A 24,618-nucleotide genomic window follows, 5' to 3' on the forward strand; every position below is an offset into this window, starting at 1 on the left:
GGACTCGGTTCATCTTGGAAATGGCTTACTGGATGCATAATACGATGTATAATACTATGATGAAATATTAGAACAGACTGATAAGAATGATAAACATATTATGCATATGCTAATGAAAGACCAAATACAGGTTATCAAATCGACCATTATCAAATTTTAATGAATCTATTGCTGTATTAAAATTAAACGAAAAAGTTATTAATAATAATATAGAAAATTATAATTATTTCTCTTGTACAATCATCAACCAATCGGTTGCATTACAAAAATTGCAAATAGTTACTAATCATATTGCACTGTTAACCTATCTCACCACTGAACTCAGCGAAAATATGATGTTTTAATAAATGCTGTATTGTTTGCCAAACAAAATATTATTCACCCTTCGGTGATATCTCCAATTGAGTTAATTAGTAATCTAAGAAATAATTTAAGGTTACAAAGTAATAGTGAAAGTTTTTCTTTTGGATTAAATGACGAAAATGCTAGTAAATTAATAGAAATAAGTACCTTAGCAGTATATTGTAGTTACTATAAAATAATATTTGTTATAAAAATATCTCTTACTTCGAGGTCTATGTTTAATCTTTATTACATTGTTCCCATTCCTGTTTCACATATTGTTCAAAATAGATACGCTTACATTGAACCTTCCCTACCATTCATTGCCATATCTGAGAGTAAAGCAGATTATGTACAATTGGAGACCTTACAAGATTGTTCAAAGATATTGGAAGACGAATACTTATGCAAAAATCAAACAATTTATGCATAACATGAAGGCGCAAGTTGCGAACGACAGCTATTGATGTCATATAATCAGAGAATTCCTTCGTCATGCAACACTAGGATAGTTAAAAGAAGTTTCAGCATCTGGCACAAATGAATGGATATTTATATTGTCTTCGCCAGAAATTTTAACAAAAAATTGTCCTAATCATATTGTAAAAACAGTAATTATCAAGAACACAGGAATTCTAAAAATAACATAAGGGTCTATAGGATATGGTATTTTGGTATTTATGGTGATTATGGTATTTTGCCTTTTATGATGTATAAATTAAATTTCGTCCATGCAAAAATTTAAACTGGGATAATAATTATATATTGCTATTGACACCTGCATTAAAATTCGTTCTTTCCACTAAAATTATTATCAATCTATTATGTACTGTATAAGAAATGTTTAAATTACAAAATCATTAATACATAGTTATAGAAAAACAACTTTCCCTCCAAAATGCACATAAAACAATTAGGTATACCTCAAAATTATTAGTTGGTACCAAGAAAATAATGTGTTGTTCAGATAGGTTATTCATTAAATCCTTATCTTAATTTTTTCTATTTTTAGTTGATGAAACTGATTCCTATGAAATGATAGATATTTATTTATTTATTTATTTATAAAAAAGAGTATTACGGCATTACAGCTATTGGCCAATGCGCCATAATACATAATAAATACAAATGTATAAAAATATCTTAATTACAAATAACAATAAAAAGACAGCATGTGTAAATATTAATGAAATATGATAATTTATACAATTATAAATTTAGCTTATTTAATACGTCCACAAACATTATATAGTTAATGAAAAACAAATCAACCTTTATGGTGCCATCAAATAAGCTAATTGCACGATACACAGCATCATGAAACATAACATCTGTCCTGCGACGAGGTATCTTCAAGACCGTGGAGCTACGAGTGATATTGGTGGGAACATGAAAATTAATATTTGCCAGTATATACGGATTGTAAATGAACCCACGAAGAAGTAAAAAGAAATGCTTTAAAAGAACAATCACTCTTCGGGTAGACAGGGATTGCATTGATAGCATACCCAGAAGAAAACGAGTCAGGAAATTCATTTTATTGTCATTATCATAAGGAAAGAACCCGTATGTTCTTAAGTAGAGAAATCTAAGAAATCTATTGTGGACTCGGTCCAACTTAATTGTGTGGATGGACCTATTAGGACTCCAAATAATGCTGGCATATTCAAGAATACTCAACACAAATGATACGTATAATGTACGTAGCACTCGGACGTTTTCAAATGATTTTGAAACCCTCATAACAAAACCAAGCATTTTGCTAGATCTAGTACTGATGTTAAGAATATGCTGATTGAAAGTGAACTTTGCATCATACAATACACCCAAATCTTTTATCTCCGTTACCCTACTCAATATTATACCAGATAATGTGTATGGGAACAATAAGGTGTGCCTTGAACGACTGAATGAAATAATATTACATTTGGAGGTAGCGAATTCAAGTTTATTCAAGATAGACCATTGCGAGATAGCATCTAGGTCAGACTGCATCATCGCACAGCATAATGGGGTTTCAATAGTTCGAAAAAGTTCAAGATCATCTGCGAATAGCAAACAAGAAGAATTGGTTATAACTTTGACAATATCATCAAAAAATATTAAAAACAAAATCGGGCCAAGATTTGGACCTTGAGGAACACCAGAGTTTGTTCTAAAAATCCGCGATTCATTCCCATGGTAATCAACAAATTGACGGCGATTTTTCAAATAAGAAGCAAAAAAACATATTATACTATATGATGCGCCAAATGTACAAAGCTTTTGTAATAAAATATCGTGATCAACATGATCAAATGCCTTGGAAATATCTGTGTACACAGAATCAACTTGAATTGACTTATCCATAGAATTTGAAATAAAATTATTATACACTATAAGATTTGTTACTGTGGACCGCCTAAGTCGAAAACCATGCTGCGAATCCGAGAGGCGAGAGTCTATTTGACGGTTGATGTGTATATGTAATATCGATTCAAATAATTTACATGGAGCCGAAAGAACTGCTATTGGCCTATAGTTAGAGATCTCCGATCTAGATCCCTTTTTATGAAGCGGCCTTAGGCGGGTTATTTTCCATGCATCAGGAAAAGTGCTGGATGCTATGATTAAATTAAATATATGTGTAAGCGGAAAGGATATATGTTCGTAACAGCCCTTAACAACATAAGGTGGCAAGCCATCTGGACCAAATGAACTTTTGGGAGACAAATTTGAAAACCCATATTCCATATCTTTCTCGTCAAAAGCTGAGATTTGAATATCTTGCGTTGCAGACGAAGGACCAGCAGAATCGGGGTCAAGTAGCGGTTCTATTGAGCTATAAAGTGATTCAAAATGCTTAGCAAATGCATCAGATATACCATGGTTCTCTATAGGATCATTATTCAACGTCATCATGGCATTGTCTTTTGTAGTACTACTGGAACTAAGCGAATGAATATATTTCCAAAAACAATTAGGATCTGAGACAATATTTCGACCAATCGACGTTAGATATGATTTGTGAGCCGAAGAGATGTCACACTTCAATGAGTTTCTGAGACAGGAAAATTTCCTATAATCTGCAGTCCGTCTATGTTTTTTCCACAGTGCGTGATAATATGCCTTTGACCTCAGATTATAAATAATTTCTGGCGTAAACCACTTAGGATATGAGTACTTCGGTAGATGAACGAGCCGGCGAGGGAAACAGGAGTCAGGAGACTGTTATAAAATTTATTATAGAAAATATCTAATGCCGTGTTTGCATCAATTTGTTCATATAAAGAGGTCCAATCTGTAGTACTCAAAGAATTATACAACACTAAAAAATTTCCATTTGAAAAATTCCAATTCCACACTCGCTGACCACCGTGCAACCAACGTTAGATAGCACCAAATCAAGCGTCCGACCGAGACTATTTTTCACAGAAGAAAATTGTTTTAAATTAAATAAATTATTAAAGCTGGTATAATCAGATTATACCAGCGGAATACAAATTAAAATCTCCCAAAATAATAAGTTTTTTGTTGGGCAGTACCAAATTTTCTATTATGTGAAAAAAGTCACTGTATGTAGTCGCTGAGCTGCCGGGAGGGAAGTATACAGCGGCCAAGTACAGTGAAAAAAAGTTAAAATTAACTTTACACAAATTAAAATCAAAATTATATTCACTCAAATTTGATCTGGTTGGATATAAAGTTTGTGTGGATAATGCTACCCCATTTCTAATTGCCAGCAAAACGCCCCCACCTCGTCTACCATTTCGACAGTCTGTTCTATGCAGAGAATATTCACTTCCGAACAGCTCATTGGCCGATATGGTATCGTCGAGCCATGTTTCGCTAAGAGCAATTATCGATGGTCGGGCACACAATAAACCCTCTTTAAATGTATTTACTTTAGTTTTTAAGCCTCTTACATTTTGATAATAAATCTTGCATGACCGAGGTGCGGGGGTTGTTGAATGATGCTTATTATAAGTAAGTCATGCTGTGGATGGGTGAGGGATTTCATTTGAGTAGTCCGTCATTGATCGTTCCCTCTGCTCCGCGTACAGGCGAGCCGGACATGTTGCACTATGGGTCGGGTGGTCATATGGCCGCTTGTGACGGCGGCAGGCAACGCATTTTGGTGAAGCTTCCTTCACGGAGCAGTCCGCACGGTCGTGGCCTGGTTCGGCACAGTAAGAACAGGTGACGTCTTTTGCCGAGCATGATTTGGCCATGTGCCCATATAAGTGGCATTTATTGCACTTGGTTACCCCTAGATAGTTCTGGAGTGGGAAAGAGTCCCACCCCATGTACAGTCTGTCATCTGCAATGAGAGCAGACCACACCGCGGCAGGTACATAAGTGATATAATGGCATCTGCCAGTCCTGGGACCCACCTTGTGGCTGAGGCGTACGGCCTGGTAGGCCTCCTCAGATAGACCCGTCTGCTCTCTTGTAGAGTTGTAAATTGCCTACCGAAGCTGGGGTTCTGTAGTGGAAGCCGGCATATTAAAAATAATAATGCGAGGCTACTTTTTTCCTGCGAGTTTAACTCTCAGAGCAGTCTCTGAGGTCTCCAGAGTGCTGACGAGACGCTTGGCCTCGTCCTCAGAGCGGGGGTGTACGATAATACCTCCGTTTCTGATGTTTCTAATTTCCGTTATTTGTACCCCAATATCCCTGGGATTAAGGGACTCCTTGATGAGTTCTCTTGTCGTTTCCAATCGTTTTTCTCCATCTCCCGTAGGGAAGAAGAGGTCTCCAGGCCTTGGTGCTAGCGGCAACAGCGAAGGAAATGCTGACCCGGTGACAGCAGGTGCCGTGAATGGCGCCGCTGCCGCCTTCCTAACGCAGTAGCCCAGGTGGTATTAATAGGGGGGGCAGTGATGGTAGGCTCCTTGTGGATTTGTAATGTGGCAGTTTTGAGAGTTTTCGTCTGCTCTCTCAAATCAGCAATGGCCAGGTTTTGATTTTCAATGTTTAATTGCCTATCACGAAGTTGAATCTGCAGGCCCTTAATCTTGCATTCCTGCGCTACGACTTTTATCTCCAGCTTGGCCATGCATAAATTCTGCCTTCCAACGGCCTCGGAAAGGTTTAGTAGGGCATTATGTAGCTTATCTTTAGAGTCAGCCTGTTTGCCCCTAAGGGAGGAGTGCACTTCATGTAAGCACGTTTATATGTCATCATAGATGACATTATTTTCAGGCTCGGTTATGGTGTCCGATACTGCTGAATCTATAATGACGTTGCAGTCGCTTTCGACATCCAAAGTACTCGGGGGTGCAGGCTGGTGGCTTCTTTGTTTGTTTCTCTTTTGCTTTGGCTCTCTTTCTCCATCTTCAGCAGTAGAGGCCTTATCTTGTTGTGATTTGGGGCTCTTCGGCGAGCGTTCCTTTTTTGACCGCTCGCGTACGCGTGTTCCGATTCCTGAAGCAGTGTTTGCAGGGTCTGGAATGTCTGGTAGCGATTCCCCACGAGGAAGGGTCCGCTTGAGCGGCATATTACTATGCCTTTGCTGCCAATATGGTTTAAATGTCTGAACGGTTGCTACCTTAGGATATTGCAAGATCACTTAGTTTTACCGGAGTGTAGGTCATTATAACTAAACAATCAACACAATCAAACACAAAGTACGATATTAAATTGTTGCCTTAATCCATAATAATAATAAATTACAATATTAAACTATCCCGTTTATTTATTAACTACAAAATAGTTATTATTAATAATTATTATAAATATAAGATGAACTAAATCGAAACAGTTTGTACAACGTTGACAAATTTTTATGAAACACCAATTTTAATTACTAGCTTAACACAAAAAACGAAAAATTATATTTCAAATGTTAATACCACAGCAGATACTTAGTATTTTTGTTGTTGTTGTTATATTGTTCAAATTTTTGTATCTATGTATAAAAATAAACACTTACCATTTGCAGTTTTCTCATTTTTTTTTTCTCCTCGAAATCCTGTATAAAATCTTTACACAAACGCATTTTGTTTAATTATTTTATTGCTATAATCTGCACACTTGTAGTTCCAAAGACATGGGTGGTTTTTGATTGCTACAATAAATTAATCCATGTCACAATCCATAACGTCTGAATCACAACCTAGTCTGAACTAAACTATTTGTTAAATCGTTATTTAGTTTAAGTAAAAGCATTTTGTATAAAAGGGTTTGCGAAAAGACGAAAGTGGTATTCGACAAGTGGTATTTTTAAAAAACATAGCCATCTAAAGAAATCTGCCAGGACATATGGAAAGCCGAAATTTATGGGAGCGCGTATTAAGAATTATTACTAATTAACCACATAAGGTAACCGGACAAAAAAGAACATGACAAAACAGAACAGTGACAAAACAGAACAGCCAGTGGAAAAATAAAACATTCATTTTGTATTTTGTTGAATAAAATAAAACTTAAGGGCGGACGTGCTCAGTGTGGGTCAAAATGGAGCTTTTTTCTATTTTCAAAGCATGATCCTGGACATACCTTAAACGTTGTAGATAATCTATTTATATAATTTTGAAGCCTTATTATCCTTTATATTTATTTTAAACATTTGATGACTGCATAAAGTATTTTTATTACATAGTATTCTTTTAAACCTCTCGCTCATATGTTTTAGAATATAGTCATATTTCAGTACATAAATGTGCAGTGGTGTTAAGATTTTTTACATTTATTAATTTTTAAACGCATTTATAAAACCATCAGTATAATTTATATCGACATTATTATAGTGAAATATTTACGAAATATTCAATTTAATTATATTGATAATCTCTGTGATCCCAAATTTGACAAGAATTAGGCATTTTATTATTCAAAAAATGGGCAAGATTAACACATTTGAAGGTAATTCTAAAGATACTAATTATAAGCTTTGTCTTTGACCATTCAAGTGTGATAAACATCCTACGAATAGTGATTGCTTTATAATTATTATTGACCTAAGAATAAGGTAGTGTTTTTTTGAAATACGCCATTTCTTTTGGCATTCCCCAGTGGTTAAGCTACAACATACAGCCGTAGCCATAAATTGACAAACTATAATTGAAATAGGGAGTAAAATGATGTTAACGCGCGTATTTGAACATAATTGTTAGAATAAGTGCTAATACTTCGATACAAACCTACTCTAGATAGCTGCCGTAGCGACCGAAAGCAGTCTTGTGTATAGAATAGATGCGCTGGTGTGGGACATGCTATTAATTGATAGTAAATTTAATGTTTACATAAAAATGTAATATTAAGTAATAAAATTTCTAAACAAAATTTAGCTTGCCCATTCCACACACATTCAATGACAGCAAATGCTTCATTTATTTCTTTTGGAAATCTTCTGCCATTGAGTATTAAGTAGAAAATAATGTAAGTACTTCAAAATTGGAATATTATTATGTATGATAAAAGAGGTTACTTATAATTATATTAGTACATATATATTTGTATAATATATGTAATGCCGAATGTGTGAAATTGCGTATTACATAAAATCGGCAAAATTTGCCTCTCATGAAAAATGCAAGCCCGTTGCTTTATTCTTGAATTAGGCAAAATATCTGCCAAGTGCGTGAATTCAGCAGTAATTTTTCTGCCTAGTTCATGCATTGGGCAAATTAGATAGTAGCGCTACGGTGGTGTTTTTTGCAACTAAACCAAATGTGTCAAATGCTCATGCATTGGTCAAAATAGATGGTCGCACTCTGGTGGGCGGTTTTTTGCAACCAATCAAACTAACCAAATGTGTCAAATGTCATTGGTTATATAAAAATATACCAATCAATAACTGCAATGACGTTCATATCCATTTACTATGCCCAAAAAAAATCTAGAACAATAATATGATAACGGAAGAATTTTATTAAAAGGTATTTTCGCGATTTGATTCGTGCTTGGGTCTCAGGCAATGGTCGATTGTTTGTTTGTGATAGTATGATTTGATAGTTTGTGGACACTTGTTAGCTAACCTCAAAATGGACATTCAGTTGAATTCAGAATTAAAAAACCTAACATAACCTAATAATAATAATATTATACTAGCTGAGCCAGCTGGCGGTCGCCAGTCTGTCTCGCTAGGTCTTGCAGACAGCTTGGCGGTGTTGGATTTTAATATAATTGTGAAGTATGCATAGATGGCGCCATAGTTTTTCCTTCGGGATGGGTTTTTTATTCATGTCAGACAGTTTGAAATTTCGCTGATTTGTCATTTTTACGATTTGCAAATCGTCACTGCCAATATAAATTTTGACTCATATGCGTAGTCTATTCAGGAGTCTGGCCTTCACAATATCGTCTAACACCGCCTTAGGCTGCTATGCCTAGCAGAACAGCTGGCAATCACCGATTGCTACCACTGACATTTAAATTTTAATACAATATATGTGTAGGTATGTGCAGTTAAATATGCTAAATAAGTATACATCTCAATCATTCGAATATAAAGCAATATATTATGTGATTATCATACATAGCGATCCAATATAACGTGATATTAATCTCCTTCAGGTCCCATTGAGATAATAGAAGAAGGTTAGCATTGTAAAAAATAAATTTAAACATTATTTTGTTTCATTGTCTATAAAAAATAAATGCTTGCAGGCATAGAATAATATTTAAAAAAATCAAAATTTGAATTAAAAATTAACCTTAAACAACATAGTTTCCCGGTGCGGGACATTCATATCGAGACAAATGTTGATGAATAATGAAGCAATACATATTATATCTGAGAGGAATAGAATAATTCTGATAAGAATAGGAATTTATAAGACCTAAAGATGTGGAATCAGCTTAAAGAGGCCTTCATCCAGCAGTCGATTGATACAGGTTGATGACGATATAAATGGGTAGGTATATAAAATCACAAATTTAAAAAATATAGCAATTTATATGACCAAGTAGAGTAGAATTAGGTTGGCATAACCTTCATCCAGCAGTGGATTGATCTTGGTTGATGATGATAATGACGATATTATGAATGGGTAAATATAATTGCAACAATTTTGATAAATATAGCAATCATTTAACTGCTAGTAGTAGAATCAGGTTGCGGAACCCTTCATCCAGCAGTGGATTGATCCTGGTTGATGATGATGATTAGGATGACGATAAGAATATGTAGATAAATAACATTAGCAATTTTAATAAATATAGAATTTCAATACTGTCAAGAATACAATCAACGTAGAGAGGCCTTCATCCAGCAGTGGATTTATTGAGGCTCGTGATAATAATGGCATTATATATAGATAGGTAGATAATAATGTCACTGATAAATATAGCAATTCAAATGACAGAAAGGAATAGAATCAGGCTAGGGAGGCCTTTATCCAGCAGTGGATTGGTTCAGGTCGATGTTGATAAGAAAGAAATAGGTATAATATCACAAATTCGTTTAACCGCTAGTAATAGAATCGGTTGCGGAATCCTTCATCCAGCAGTGGATTGATCCTAGTTGATGATGATGATGATAACGATATGAGTATGTAGATAAATATAATATCACCGATTTTGATAAATACAGCAATTCAAATGACAGAAAGGAATAGAATCAGGCTAGGGAACCCTTCATCCAGCAGTGGATTGATCCTGGTTAATGATGATTATGATAACGATATGAATATGTAGATAAATATAATATCACCGATTTTGATAAATACAGCAATACAAATGACATAAAGCAGTAGAATCAGGCTAGGGAGGCCTTTATCCAGCAGTGGATTGGTTCAGGTCGATGTTGATAAGGATGATAGAAATAGTTATAATTAGGGCCCGGATTTATATGCTAGTGCATGTTTTGTTAGGGTGTATGCACAGCTATGAGAGTAGCACAGAAATCTGTTTTGAAAGACACAGAATCCAAAAATAAAATTTTATTGTGCATATAAATGCATATTTGAGACGTTAGAGCATATTTGAAACATTAGTGCATATTTCATAAATAAATGCATATTTTAGAGCTTTTGAATGTATAATTTTAGTTTTTTTTTAATTATTTTATCGAAATATAACTAAGTTCAGAAAGAAGATGTTATTTTAGATGCACTTGCATTTTTAATGCCATCTCCGAGCTGTGGATTTATCAGTGGAAAAAAGGAAGTAAACTTCGGCCACTATTATTTAAAGTTTGCCCAAGTGGACGTTGAGAGGTAGTTTTCCGCATATAAACAAAATACTGACAGTTACCTATGCGGAAAAATTTAATGCCAGAGCATAATATTGAAAAAAATAATGTGCAAAATGGGCAAAAAACAGAAAATAGTATTTAGGAATAGTTAAGTGTGTCGTTTTTGTTTTTTAAGTTACGAGGGTGGGTCAATAATTCCTTAGAAAAAAGCATTAAAACAGTTTTTATTTTTGTATTTTTTTTTTATTTCTCAACATAATCTCCTTGGAGCTCAATACACTTGGTTAGACGTTTCTCAATTTTTTTTAAACCGTCAGAAAAATAAGTTTTCGGAAGGTCCTCAAAATAAGCATTTGTCCGATCGATGACTTCTTCATTTGAAAAAAAACGTTGTCCACTTAGCCATTTTTTTAAGTTTGGGAAAAGGAAAAAGTCACTGGGGGCTAAATCTGGCGAATACGGTGGGTGGTCGACCAATTCGAACTTCAATTCTTCAATTTTAGCCATTGATCGTAAACATGTGTGAACACGGGCATTGTCCTGATGAAAGAGGATTTTTTTCCTGTTTAAATGAGGCCGTTTTTCTTCAATTTTGTTTTTTAGCTGGTCCAATAAAGATGCATAATAATCCCCTGTTATTGTTTTTCCTTTTTCCAAATAGTCAACGAAAATAATTCCACGTGCATCCCAAAATACAGTAGCCATAACCTTACCAGCTGATTTTACGGTTTTCGCCTTCTTTGGACATGGTTCGCCTTTCGCAATCCACTGCTTTGACTGTTCTTTCGTCTCGGGAGTATAGTGGTGTATCCATGTTTCATCTACAATCACAAAGCGACGAAAAAATTCATCCGGATTGCGTTGCATGAGCGACAACAGGGCTTTAGAGGCCACCACCCTATTGCGTTTAGTGTCGACTGTGAGCAAACGCGGCACCCATCTTGCAGAAATTTTTTTCATGCCCAATTTGTCATGTAAAATAGAAATGACGCTACCTTTTGAGATCCCTGTAACCTCAATTATCTCACTCAACTTTAATCTTCGGTCACTTAACACCATATCGTGGATTTTATTGATCATTTCTGGTGTAGTCACCTCTACAGGACGTCCTGAGCGTGGTTCATCCTTTGTTGATGTACGACCACGTTTAAATTCATTTAACCAGTTATAAATAGTTGCAAGTGGAGGAGCAGATATGCCGTGAACTAAATCCAACTCATTTTTTATTTCCTTTGCTGTTAACCCTTTTATATTAAAATGTTTAATAACAGCTCTAAACTCAATTTTCTCCATTTTCCATTTTTCCATTTTCCACAAACAAATTTTTTTTTTAAATGTACGAGAAACACACAACAACCCGACCAATCTGATTGAAACTTCGCAGCATACTGAATCGGTAGTGCCGCTGCATGAAAACAAACCGCTTACAGTACTAGTCGCGCCACCTGTCGGCTTTTCTAAGGACTTATTGACCCACCCTCGTATGTTTGGTTTACATTGCATTTATTATTCAATTAAAAAACTATTTTGAAAATTGTAATTGATTAACTTTATATTCTTTGTTTGTGTTTTTCGTTCTGATATCGTATTATGTTGAAAAATTATTAACTAGTTATTCGATTTTTTGTCAGTAATATTGGGTAAAGTGGGTATTTACAATTTTTTCCCACAAAAATGTCAATTTTTAACTGCATATTTCTTCGGTTTTAGTGCATATTTTATTGATTTTAAGTGCATACGTGCATGCATATAACCATGTTTTTTGTTGCATACAAATCCGGACCCTAGTTATAATATCACAAATGCGTTTAACCGCTAGTAGTAGAATCAGGTTGCGGAACCCTTCATACAGCAGTGGATTGATCCTAGTTGATGATGATGATGATAACGATATCAATATATAGATAAATATAATATCACCGATTTTGATAAATACAGCAATTCAAATGACAGAAAGGAGTAGAACCAGGGTAGGGAGGCCTTTATCCAGGAGTGGATTGGTTCAGATCAATGATGATGATGACAATATGAATATGTAGATAAATATAATATCACCGATTTTGATAAATACAGCAATTCAAATGACAGAAAGCAGTAGAATCAGGCTAGGGAGGCCTTTATCCAGCAGTGGATTGGTTCAGGTCGATGTTGATAACGAAGATAGAAATAGGCATAATATCACAAATTTGTTTAACCGTTAGTAGTAGAATCAGGTTGAGAAATCCTTCATCCAGCAGTGGATTGATCCTGGTTGATGATGATTTAAATAATATGTATATTATAACATCGATTATTGTTGAATACCTTTTAAATATTTTTGGGTTATAATGAGCCAATTGAATGTATATAAGTTTCATTGGTTCAAAAAAATTTTCATTCAACAGCCGTACAAAAAAAAAAGTGACATCAAATCAAAAGGCGTTTTAATGTTCTTTTAAATTTTAACAGTTTTAATCGGAATTCGTATAAATGTTGTTGAATAGTTATCTATGGGTACTTGTTATAAATGTGAGTTATTATATAGTGCTGTGCATTTTTAAATCATTATCCGACGTAAATAATATCACCTGTCGTTTTTAACATAAACAACTACCTAAGAATGACGGATGGTAGTTTTTAAAAATGATTTTTTTATGACTATGTTAAGTTTTATAAAATTGTGCTCGCTTCGAATTATAGCCACTCAAATGCATCCGATAAGTAAATATGTGGTGAGTAAATTGAAATAATGTAGTTAAGTATACATAGCGTGATAAATACGTTATACATAGCGTGATAAATACGTAGTGTCAAAAGACTTCCTTTCCGTCAGAGGTGTAGAAACTTAACTTAAAACAAAGAACTTAATTCATAAAAATTTAAATAAATCAGTTCTAATATGTTTATCGGTTAATCTTATTATGATTAGTTTGTGAAAATTGATTGTATATGTCGGTTAAAACGCATTTTAAATTTAAAGCGGCCATCTTTGGTGAGTTGGTTTGAGTGTAGCAAACATTGTGAAAAAATAAATTCCCGACATAATCAGTTGTCAATAAAGTGGCGTGTCGCTGGAAAATAAATCGGGAAATGAACAAAAATCACCGACTTTGGGTGGAATTTAATCACGCGGCTGTCAACTATAGAAAACCCATTTTAAACGATCCGAGAACCGATTTTTTTTTTTGAACCCATCGGACATGACGAATAAGGCACACAATCGCTCGCCAAAACCCGGGAAAGCTGTAGGATAATAATATATAGGAGATTATGTCCAATTATAACTAATAAAACCATCCGTATTAAATTTACTTTTTCTACTGTCATTTTGACATTTTAAGAAATCAATACCCTGCCAAATTCACGCACTCGGCAGATAAATTGCCTAATTCATGAATAATGCAAGGCCGTTGTCTTATTCATGAATTAGGCAAAATATTGCCGATTTCGTGTAATATGCAATTTCACACATTCGGTGTAACATATACACAACAATGAAAGAACACATGATTTTAATATTATGTATGATGCACCATGACGTCTCCATAATTCTACTATAATTCCACTAACTAAAATCTAATGCAAATTATTATTTTCCAGATGCTCATCCATATTTTCATAAGTTTAATGGTGGCCGTGTTGTCGGTGCACTGCCGCTTAGCCGAGGAGCACATGGCCAAGGAAGAGCCACGAGGAGTGGCTCAACTCCCTCCGCCTCCCCCTGCCCTTGTCCTTTCTACTCCATCCACGCCTCCGGCCCCGTCCCCTCCCCCTATCAATCATTCTTGCTTTCAGGCTCCCCGATCTATGTGCCCCCCTCCGCCAGCCAGTTGCAGGGCCGTCGATGAACATTCGGTGCTGTGCTGCGATATTGACAATGCGCGTCTCAAGGAAGGCCTAGTTTTGAAATGTAAGATCCACCAATCATTCTTCTTCCCCTCTTATTAGTAAAAAAGGTAACTGACAAAAATAAACAAAACCTTCTATAAAGATGGTGCCTAAGTGAAGCTTGAAAAAGATTATTAAGGCTGATGATTAAATTAACTCCAAGTCATTTCACAATGCAATTTTTTTGTTTTCGATTAGCTATTTTTTTTATTCAACGAATAATTCACAATATTTAAGAATGTAACATTCTAATTATTGAACATACATAATTTTGAAAAAACTTCTGAGAAAATATATTATAACCAATAGAAAAAATCTTTCTGAAAAAAGTAAGACCCACCCCGCAGGAATTGAACCTGCATCTCTCGTGTTTCGCGCCCACACACATTGACCACAATGCTAAACCTACTCTGATTTAAAATACAAAAGTAGATCGCCAATAGTAGCTCAATTTAGAAAGCGCTTCAGTGAGTATTGAAAAGTCATTAGTTAAAATTTGTCGTAATTAAGTATGACTCCTTTAGCATTGTGGTCAATACCCGAGAGATGCAGGTACGATTCCTACGTTACTTTTTTCAAAAAGATTTTTTCTATTGGTTATATATTATTTTCTTAGAAGTGTTTTCAAAAATTTTTTTTGTTGTCAAAGTTCACATTTGAGGTGTTTCGAGATTTATTTACAACTAAACCAAATTTTCCAAACAATGAATCATGATTATATAATATGTAAATGAATGCCAATAACACTATTTAATGTTAAGTAAATATCTGTCACCAAATAATGTTCCTATTCAAGCTACCAATGTAAGGATTTAGGCTTATTAAAATCATTCTGGAACTGTTATCAACTGTTGGAGGTTCATTTAGGTACAGTCCGAACTCTTTGGTAAAATACCAATTTCACCCTGAAATTTACCATTTTATTATGAGGAATCTGACAAAACCTGCCCTAACATAAACCCTCATGAATAATCCCCTGCACATTAACCCCCCCTTTAAAAATAAAAATTCTTTTAATAAAATTCCATTGACACAATATTATAATGGATACAAAAGTTAAAAAATAGAAGATTTATGGATATAAATTTAAAATTATACTTACTTCTAATATGAAAATTTTAAAGATACAGGGAGAAAAATTAATTACTAAAATATTTAAATCTACGACAGAAATTGTAATAAGTTTAATATTATTATACAAAATTATAGTAGTCAGAAAAAAGTGATACAAAAGTTCATTAGCACTACAGAAACGTGTTGCATAATTTCATTAAGTTTTAATTCAAAACTTTCTTATTTTCATTCAGAGCATTTTCAATGTTTGATCTAATATTTATGATATTTTATAAATGATTAGCGCATCCTTTGACGGCTAATTTGAGGCACGCGATGTATTATTGACATTTCATTATCGCTCATTTCAATAGAGTTAGTATCGAAAAACATTTATCACCGAGTTGTTAATTTTAGTGAATCTTTAAAATATTTTGAATATTTTTTGTTTCAGTCAACTCATCCATTCAGTCTCTTCACATACTCAACGCAACACTCGATAAATTGGATGTGGGGCAGGCTATTTGGAAGACCCTCATTTCCTTATCGGTGACGGATGGCCATATCAATAGACTCGTTGGTAAATGTCTACCCATTATTGATTAACAAACATGTTTACGTGTGAATCTTTTTGCTTGTTATAATCGTTTACCTCTATCCAACAGGCAGTCTTCACCACTGACTCATGTAATGTATGAAATACACTATATCGTAGTGTATAATGCAACTAACTATTTATTTATTAACGTGCCTGGTATTAAGGTTAGTAGGTAGGACACAGTTGGTGCGGGTCTTGACAACTGCATACAGCGCCATATAATCGTTGCCGAGAAATAATGGTTCTACTATAGTTACTATTTTTTTTAATACTGGCGCAAGCGGACTAATTGATGGCTAAAAATAATAGAACAATGGGACCTCCGGAATCTTGTCATGTCTTCCAAAATAATTAAGGGGTTCAAGGTTCGGGTTCTGGTACCATTTCCAGGTCTGGTTAGTGGTCCTGTTGGTGACTTATAAATAAAAAAAAATATGTTGAAGACGTAAGCTGTTGCTATTGTAAATGAACTCAATATTCTGTCTACATTGCCATTTTCCTTTTTATTTTAGGAAATTTCAAAAAGCAATCACACCCAGCTTGTCTGAATATCTCTAATAATGGGCTGATCGACATCGCATCCAGAGCCTTAGTGAACCTTTTTAATTTGACGACTCTGGACATGTCCAGTAATAATCTGACAGAGATGCCGCATTTCAATGGTCGACAGAGAGATTTTGCATTGGATATTCGAGGTAAGAGATTATAATTGCAGTGTGGCTGTAACTGTTTGTGAAAGATAGACCTCTTCAATTATCATATATAGATATGTATCTAAATACACCGCACCATCATTATTTTTAGAATATTTGGATGAGCAATCACAAAAAATGGAGTATTTCATATGTATATAATAACAAAATTATGGCGGTTATAAAAAAGTATGTATAGCCACGGTCTTCAAAACGCCAATATACAAAATATTATTCCCTGAAACGACTCGTGCCTATTACGCCACCTTTTTTGTTATTGGTTATATCAATCTTCAATTGATTTTGCGTGGTCAATCTACTTTCAAGATCATCAAATCCAAACATTTATGCAAAATAACTCCTCTGATATAGCTACTAAGCTGTGGAGTGTGATAGACATGTCCTGTGTGCATTGAATGTCCTTCATAAGCCCCAACCAAAGTTAACCAATTTCCACACTCTCGCCATGCCGCCTTCTGTGGGCTTAAAAACTCATTTCTAAAATCATTTTGTATGTTACAGGTAATGACAATATGTATTGTCGGAGTGTGCTGGATGCCCTCAACAGATACGGCCTTCATTTGAACTTCTTAAACGTCAACTCGACCTTCTGCATTTCATCTAAGATGTTTAATTGGTTCAATACGACAGAGTTGGTGCCCATACGCCAGGTCATGATCATCCACGAGCTGAAGAATGACTGCCCAGAGGTGTCGTCAGGTGGGGCCAACTGCTCTTGCTACATGGAGAGGGTGGACATTGTGCCCGGGAAGCCGCCCACCTTCTCCGTCGGTGTCGACTGTTCCAACCGTAACTTGGATAAGCTCCCCGATAAATTGCCGCCCAACACTATTCTACTGAATGTCTCCTATAATAATGTGAGTGAAACGGGTTATAAGCCATCTATCCACCATTGATTTACATATTCATTCATTTTAATTTTATATTTAATAAAACAAATATACTTATACTAATACCGGGGAGAAGGACTCACATGTATCGTGGTAGATATCCTTGATCCAGCATCACTTCAGGTTGGGGGAAATGTGTGACATCATGTGAGACAGGATCAGTTATAACACGAAAAATTTTTAAAAATCGGAACTATTTTTTTTATTCACATTAAATTATACAAGCGTTGGTAATATTACATTATAACATTGTAACCACAAATGAATAAATAAACAAATAATAACTAAATGAACAAATAAAATGGTGGCCATTGCGCCAGTCATAAATTCAGATTGGCAACTGCTCAACATATACGTCGATATCTCGGGAACAATGTCGCGGAACATTTTGCTTGTACACACCAGTGGGTCTATTCTATGCTTATCGACCGCTAAAGTGATAAAGTGAAAAATATTATCAAACTTAGGGTAGGTTTGTATCAAAATATTAGCACTTATTGTAACAATTACACGAAGCCGGTTTTTATTGTTGCAATAAGTGCTATATTTTAACAGCACCTATCTTGCTGCTGTTAAAATATCGCACTTATTGCAACAATAAAAACCGGCTTCGTGTAATTGTTACAATAAGTGCTAATATTTTGATACAAACCTACCCTAAGTTTGATACTATTTATCAATTTAGTGTTCGATAAGTATAGAATAGACCCACAGGAGTTACATCAGTTGTTGCAGAATTGTCGCCCGAGGAGGTTGTGTTGGTCAGTGCTGCGGACAAATTTATTCTAACGAGTAGTTTATCGAAACGCAAGAGCCTAACCCAACGGAGTCACCCAACTTTCATGTTTGAGATGACGTGGATCGAATTTTGATTAAAGAAACTAATGAATTTTTACCAAATAGAACGCACTAACTTCTGGTGGATAGAATGAGTGAATTAAAAGTATTTTCTTTTGTTTTTTGCAGATAACATCCCTGGCACCATTATATGAATATCGATCGTACGAGCATGTGAGGGCTCTCAATGCAGACTTCAATCGAATACACTCCATCAATGAACTCGAGGGAACCAAATTCATAGACAACTTCATCGAGCTATCGCTGCGGGGTAATAAGCTTAAATCGGTGAGATATTCCATGATATTATACCAATATACGTACATACGATAATATAATATTCATTGTACTTTCATTTCCTAAGTCTGTTGCATTAACCTTGCCAGTGTGATGTTAAGTCACTTAGATAGGTTTTTATATTTCATTTAAAATGTAGAGTATCCTCCACGTAACTTTGCAATTGTACACAGTGACAAAATTTGTGTGTAATATGCACTGCGTATTATGTATTAGTAAATGCCAGGTGCCTGATTGGCTGATTTCATCAAATAATTCAAAAAAATCTATTCCAAATTGCAAGGTTACGTGGAGGGTAGTACATATACCTACTCTGTTGACCTTATTTTTGTCTATACCTAGAATCATTGATAAATCAAATACAGTATAACCCCTATTTTATGTTTTTTAAGGGACTGAAAAAAAAAACCTAATTGGAGGAAAATGTAAAAGGGGGCTATTGTTTCTAAAAAAATAACGTTTTATTAAAAAACAACATTCAATTTAAATTTTTATTGAAAATTTTTTTATTTTTTATTAAAAAAATCTCTTGCACTGACAAAGCTTTCCTTTGGTTAGACATTATGTGTTTGAAAGAATGAGGACGTAAAAATGAATAATAATCGAACCGAAAGCAATATGAAATAAATAAACCGCGAACTTGTAAGACTGATGACAGAATAATGACAGACGGAGTGTATACAAAACACAAACACAATGCCAAAAGAAAAGATGGCGACCAATGGAACAATCACCTTGTTATGCGCCGAACTCGGGCCAATCACAGCGTCGCTCACCGACCAATCACCGTGCGCCGTTCTGAAGACACGGAGTTTTCCCTCCAAACACCTTACGCCGTTCGAATGTCACGACCCAATCATTGTCAAGCACGCGTAACTCGCATATTTTGAATATTTCCGACGTAAATCGCAGGAAAGAAAAACGTAAATGCGGGTATTAAATGTACTGAAATACATCAGGACTGAAAAAATTACACGCAATTGCCGGGAAAACGTGAATTCTGGGCACATAAAAACGAGGTTATACTGTATCAGCTAATAACAATGTCAGCTAACAAATGTCAGCTAATAACAATGAAAGAAATTAAAAAAATCTTTGAATGTATAGTGAAATGAAATTACATGCACGGAATTCACATTTTCCTGCTATTTGCGTGTAGTTTCTGCAGTACCGTTTTATTTTAGTACACTTAATAGCCAGTTTTCATCACTTCTTCTTCGTAGTCGTTCCCTCATGACTAAGGATGGTGACCACCTTGAAATTCTGTCATCTTTTATGCGATCAAGACTTTTTTCACCCCTCTCGATCTTCTTTTCTCTCAGAGCAGAGTGAAGGCTTGTCCCCAGTCAGCTCTTTCACTTGGTCGCTCCAGTGTGCCGATGCTCTTCGTCTGCTTCCCTGGAGGCTACCCAAAACCACGATTCTCTACAGGTTATCCAGATCACGCGGAACAATGTGTCTAAAAATTTACAGAACATCTCTAACATATCGTCAAGAGCCGTTCTTTTATATGTAGTCTCTGGATGATTCACTGGTTCATCTTGTGTTCTGTCCAAGAAATACAAAGCATTGAGCGCCAACACCACATTTCGAAGGCATCAATTGTCTTGCGCTCCCTTGCCTTCAGCGTCCATGACTTGACACCGTACAAAAATATGGAGAACACTAATGTATCACAAGCGTCATTTTCATGGCAACTGAAATTCCCCAATCCTTCCATATGGTGGTAAGACGTGTCATTGCATTTTTCGCAATCTGTGTGTGCCTTCTTATCTCTCGTTCACATCCGCCTTTTCCACTAATGGTCGATCCCAGATATGCAAACTCATCCATTGTTTCATCGCTAAAGAGAGACAGTTAGATCTAGCCGTGTTGACATAGGGATCAATGATGCATACGTGGCGTCGATCCAAGACATGCCGGATTATATACATATACATACAACCGGATTGAAATGAATGTAATCAACTCGGATGTCTTCATCCAGTAGTGGATTACTTCAGGCTGATGATGATTAGAAGACATTTTCTGTGTCATAATAATTTTAAATAATGTAATTTCACTTTTACAGATCCCGACCTACATGTTATCAAACATTTTTGATCGTAACTGGTTTTCCCGAACAATCCATCTGGCGAAGAATTATTTAAACTGTGACTGCACCACAGCGAAAGAACTTAAGGTTTGTCAGCTTCTGCATACATTTGCTTTGATTCGGGTATCTGGATAGCTTTGCTTTGTAGGATAGCAGCCTTAAAAAAATGGTCTCCATGGAGTGGATGTTTGTATTAACATATTTTTGTTTTTACGAGAAATGGATGTTAGCCACTTGCTCAACCTATTAGGTCTATACTCTGACTCCAAACACACATTTGAAAACAATATTTGTGTATTTATCAGACCCAGGATTCGAAATTGGGACCCACAACATTATAAGCTGACGCGTTAGCCGCTCAACCGTCATGGGTGTCAAGCACATTTAGGTTGCAAATAGAATATTTTCTTTTTGTAAACATATTACTAAACAATTAGAAAAAGCGAATAACGAAATAAAATGTCCCAACGGTTATTAAAAATTAATAAAAAATCATGTTTAATGTCAATCATGAAGTTAGTTGAAAAAAATAAAAAATTTCGACTGATGAATAATATGATGACTTTGCAATCAACCTACGGTTTAATTCTATTTAAATAACAAACAGAGCTGAGTTTGATATTTTATGAATATTTATACGATGGCAAACAGTAGAACCTCGTTAATAAGAACACGGATAATTCGAAATTTTCGCAAAAAAAAAGTCCCTTGAACATTATTTTCATATAAAACCATACCTTTAATTCGAATTTCGAAATTATTTCAAAGTCCTGGCATATAAAAATATTCAGTAAATCGTAATAAAGTACACTATCTTATGAGCCAGTCATTGAAAATAGTGACAGACTTTTCTTAAAACATCATAAATTACTTATTTTAAGAAGGTAATAAAAATAATCCTGACATTTTATGACCCATTAACACACACAGAACCGTAAATTTAGTAGGCACATCTATGATCGTAAACGATATTGATGGAAATCATTTTTTTTTTTTTTTTTTAATTTTAATATTTTCCCCCCATACATTTCATAATTCGATTTTTTTTCGATTTTCGGTCCCGTAGAATTTGTATTAACGAGGTTTTACTGTAATAATAATTCTCTTGACATCATCCATTTATATTAGTGACATTGATGTAGGTATTATATATTTACTTTTGCAGGAATGGCTGCGCAGTACTTCGAAGCACATTCCCGACTATGACGAGATCTATTGCGAAAACATCCAACTGCGGGTGATCGAGTTGGTGGATAGCAAGATGTGTCAGCAGCAACAGCAGCAACGAGACTGGACCGACTACATCTACTACATCATCGGTTCGGAAGTGCTGCTCTTGATTATCCTCATCGCCAAAGTGTCTTATGACTATTGGGTATTCAAATCGGCTGGCTATCTGCCATGGCCCGCGAGCAAAATGCCCAAATTGCCTTGTGATTGTTTGTGCGAATAAATGTATGTGATAATAATTAGGATGAAAATATGCATGTATTTTTTGCCAATTCAAGTGTTGATCAGCTGGCTACCTACTAAGGGCCAGATGCATAGTCCTATATGTGCCTCTTAACTAGTGTTTAGTAACGACTGTTGAAATAATCAACTATCGTAATCATTCAAGCAGATATAGTTTTTGCTGATAATCGGTACTTGATCAAATTTTTATTTGTCACAAACAAATTAACAAAATAAATATCATAGCCCAACGTCGGTCGATCAATCCGGTTTTTTAGTTAAGAAATTTTTTAAATAAAGACATTTTTTAAATCACTTAATACATTCACTGCTGAGCTACTAATTACCCCAATTCGATAACATGCTAATGACCTCTAATGGCCTTGGGCCAGGCGCGGTGTGCGCACCCAACGAGTTAACAGCCATAAGCACGGAAAGAAATGTCTAAAAAAGTGTTTCTATGACTAGAAACATAAGCGGAGAGCTCGATATAATTATCAAGAATTTGCACCATTTGTTAAAATAGGCTGTAAAAAAAATAATAATCACATGACATACGTGTGTCTTATTTTATAATATTTTTTTTTTCTTCAACCATGTCCGATCCTAATAAGATCATATGGGCCTCCACAGAGTGGAGGTTTGTATTAACAGATTTTGTTTTTACGAGAAATGGATGTCAGCCATTTGCTCACCCTATTAGGTTCATACTCTGACTCATACACAAATTGAAAAACAATATGTGTACTTGTCAGACCCAGGATTCGAACCTGGGACCCACTACGCTTAAGCCGCGCGACTATCGTGGGTGTTACAATAATTATTATAAAGAAAAACTCGCATATAGAATGTAAATATAGCAAAGCTATTATCTGTATGGATTGAAGACTAAAACCAAAAATAAAATCCACCAAAACAAATGGAAATTCAAGCCAAAATATTTAGTCTTTATAATGGACACATTAATGCAATTTTCAGGTAGGTATGTAATAAGAACTTTAATTCGGATTTTTGAATTAATTCCCATTTTTTTTATGTACACTTAAATCTTTGGAGAGTCCAGTTTCAAATAATATGGGTTGTCTGCGGATAGAATTAGCACAGCGATACTCAACCTGCGGCTCTTTAAGCTTTTATGTACGACCCGAAACACATTTATTATCAGGAATTTCGTATATCTTGAGATTCGTTTCGACTTTTTCGACACCCGAAGAGGATTGTCATTATGGTTCACATCAGATCTGGTATAAGAGTGTCGCTATTGCACACGATTAATTTAAAAAACACGCATAATTTTTAAAATCTCAAAAATGTTTTGTAAAAAAGGGGGGGTTTCATGATTTTTTTCGTCACACCAGTAGTGATGCGGTCCGCATTACTTCACAAATATATGTATTTGGCCCGAAGAAAAAAAAGATTGAGTATCATTGAATTAGCAGGACTATGTGAGGTATTGAATTCTGTGTACATACAATGCGCTTGATCTTAATTATTTTGACAGCTGCTGTTTCGTAATTTTACCACTAAATGAGTGGCAGTGCGAATCACTACCTAATCGACGGATTGCGGTCAAATAGGTTAAGCGGCATATATTGATACTTATGACTATGCATCTGGTCCAAATTTTAGGTCTGTTCAGATATTTCCGCACTTGGAAACCATATTTTTTTGTACACCTTATTGCAAGGGAAGTGTTAGTGACTTATAATTGTGTCTTCAAATTCAATACAATCTCTAAGAGGACAGTGATATTGAGAAAGGAAGCATCTTACAATTGAAAATTAAAACCACTCCCTGCCACTGGTAAATTGAGGTCTGAAACAAAACAACATATTTATAAGCTAGGAATATGTATTTCGTTTTCCTCTTTATCAGTCGTGTATCTGTCACTGCTGGATAAAGCTCTCCCGAATACACTGGGCGTGTCTTTGATGCAGCAACATATTAATGCTAAATGTCAAGAATAGTCCCATATTACTATTTTTTGTGACTATAATTGAGTGACAGCAGGCAAACAATCTTTGAATTGTTTTTATCGAATAAGAAAATAATGTGCCTATTGTAGAGTGTATTTTTATGTACTGTTTCTTGCCATTATATTCATCGATTTGATAGGTTTTCTTTATTTTGCAAAATTTACAAGTCTTATATAGATCTATGAATCTCTAGAGGCCATAAACAAATTTACATCTAGGTTTATTAATTGATCTTGCCAAATTTATTTGTGCCTATATGACCAAATTTTTTACAGGTGAATATGTAAAAGATAGATGAACTTTTTATACCATGGAAGTATTTATTTTTAAATATAAACAAGGTTTTTTTACTGGTCTCACTATTCTTGTCCTCATCAT

At 35.0% G+C, this 24,618-nt stretch overlaps 1 protein-coding gene across 2 annotated transcripts in view; it reads left to right on the forward strand.

Moving 5' to 3' along the window:
* The window catches only part of hfw (leucine-rich repeat domain-containing protein hfw), a 42,919-nt gene extending 18,423 nt beyond the window's left edge, over positions 1-24,496 (forward strand). For both annotated transcript variants that reach the window (XM_085944782.1, XM_085944781.1), the window contains exons 2-8: positions 14,042-14,351; positions 15,837-15,962; positions 16,493-16,675; positions 17,195-17,550; positions 18,550-18,708; positions 20,789-20,899; positions 21,978-24,496. In XM_085944782.1, coding sequence (XP_085800908.1) covers positions 14,042-14,351; positions 15,837-15,962; positions 16,493-16,675; positions 17,195-17,550; positions 18,550-18,708; positions 20,789-20,899; positions 21,978-22,265 — 1,533 coding nt within the window. In that variant the 3' untranslated portion in view covers positions 22,266-24,496. The remainder of the gene's footprint in view (positions 1-14,041; positions 14,352-15,836; positions 15,963-16,492; positions 16,676-17,194; positions 17,551-18,549; positions 18,709-20,788; positions 20,900-21,977) is intronic.
* The last annotated feature ends 122 nt before the right edge of the window (positions 24,497-24,618 follow it).

This window comes from Rhyacophila brunnea, unplaced genomic scaffold (genome assembly GCF_057557595.1).
Source record: "Rhyacophila brunnea isolate RB1 unplaced genomic scaffold, BYU_Rbru_1.0 scaffold_17, whole genome shotgun sequence".
Classification (NCBI taxonomy): domain Eukaryota; kingdom Metazoa; phylum Arthropoda; class Insecta; order Trichoptera; family Rhyacophilidae; genus Rhyacophila; species Rhyacophila brunnea.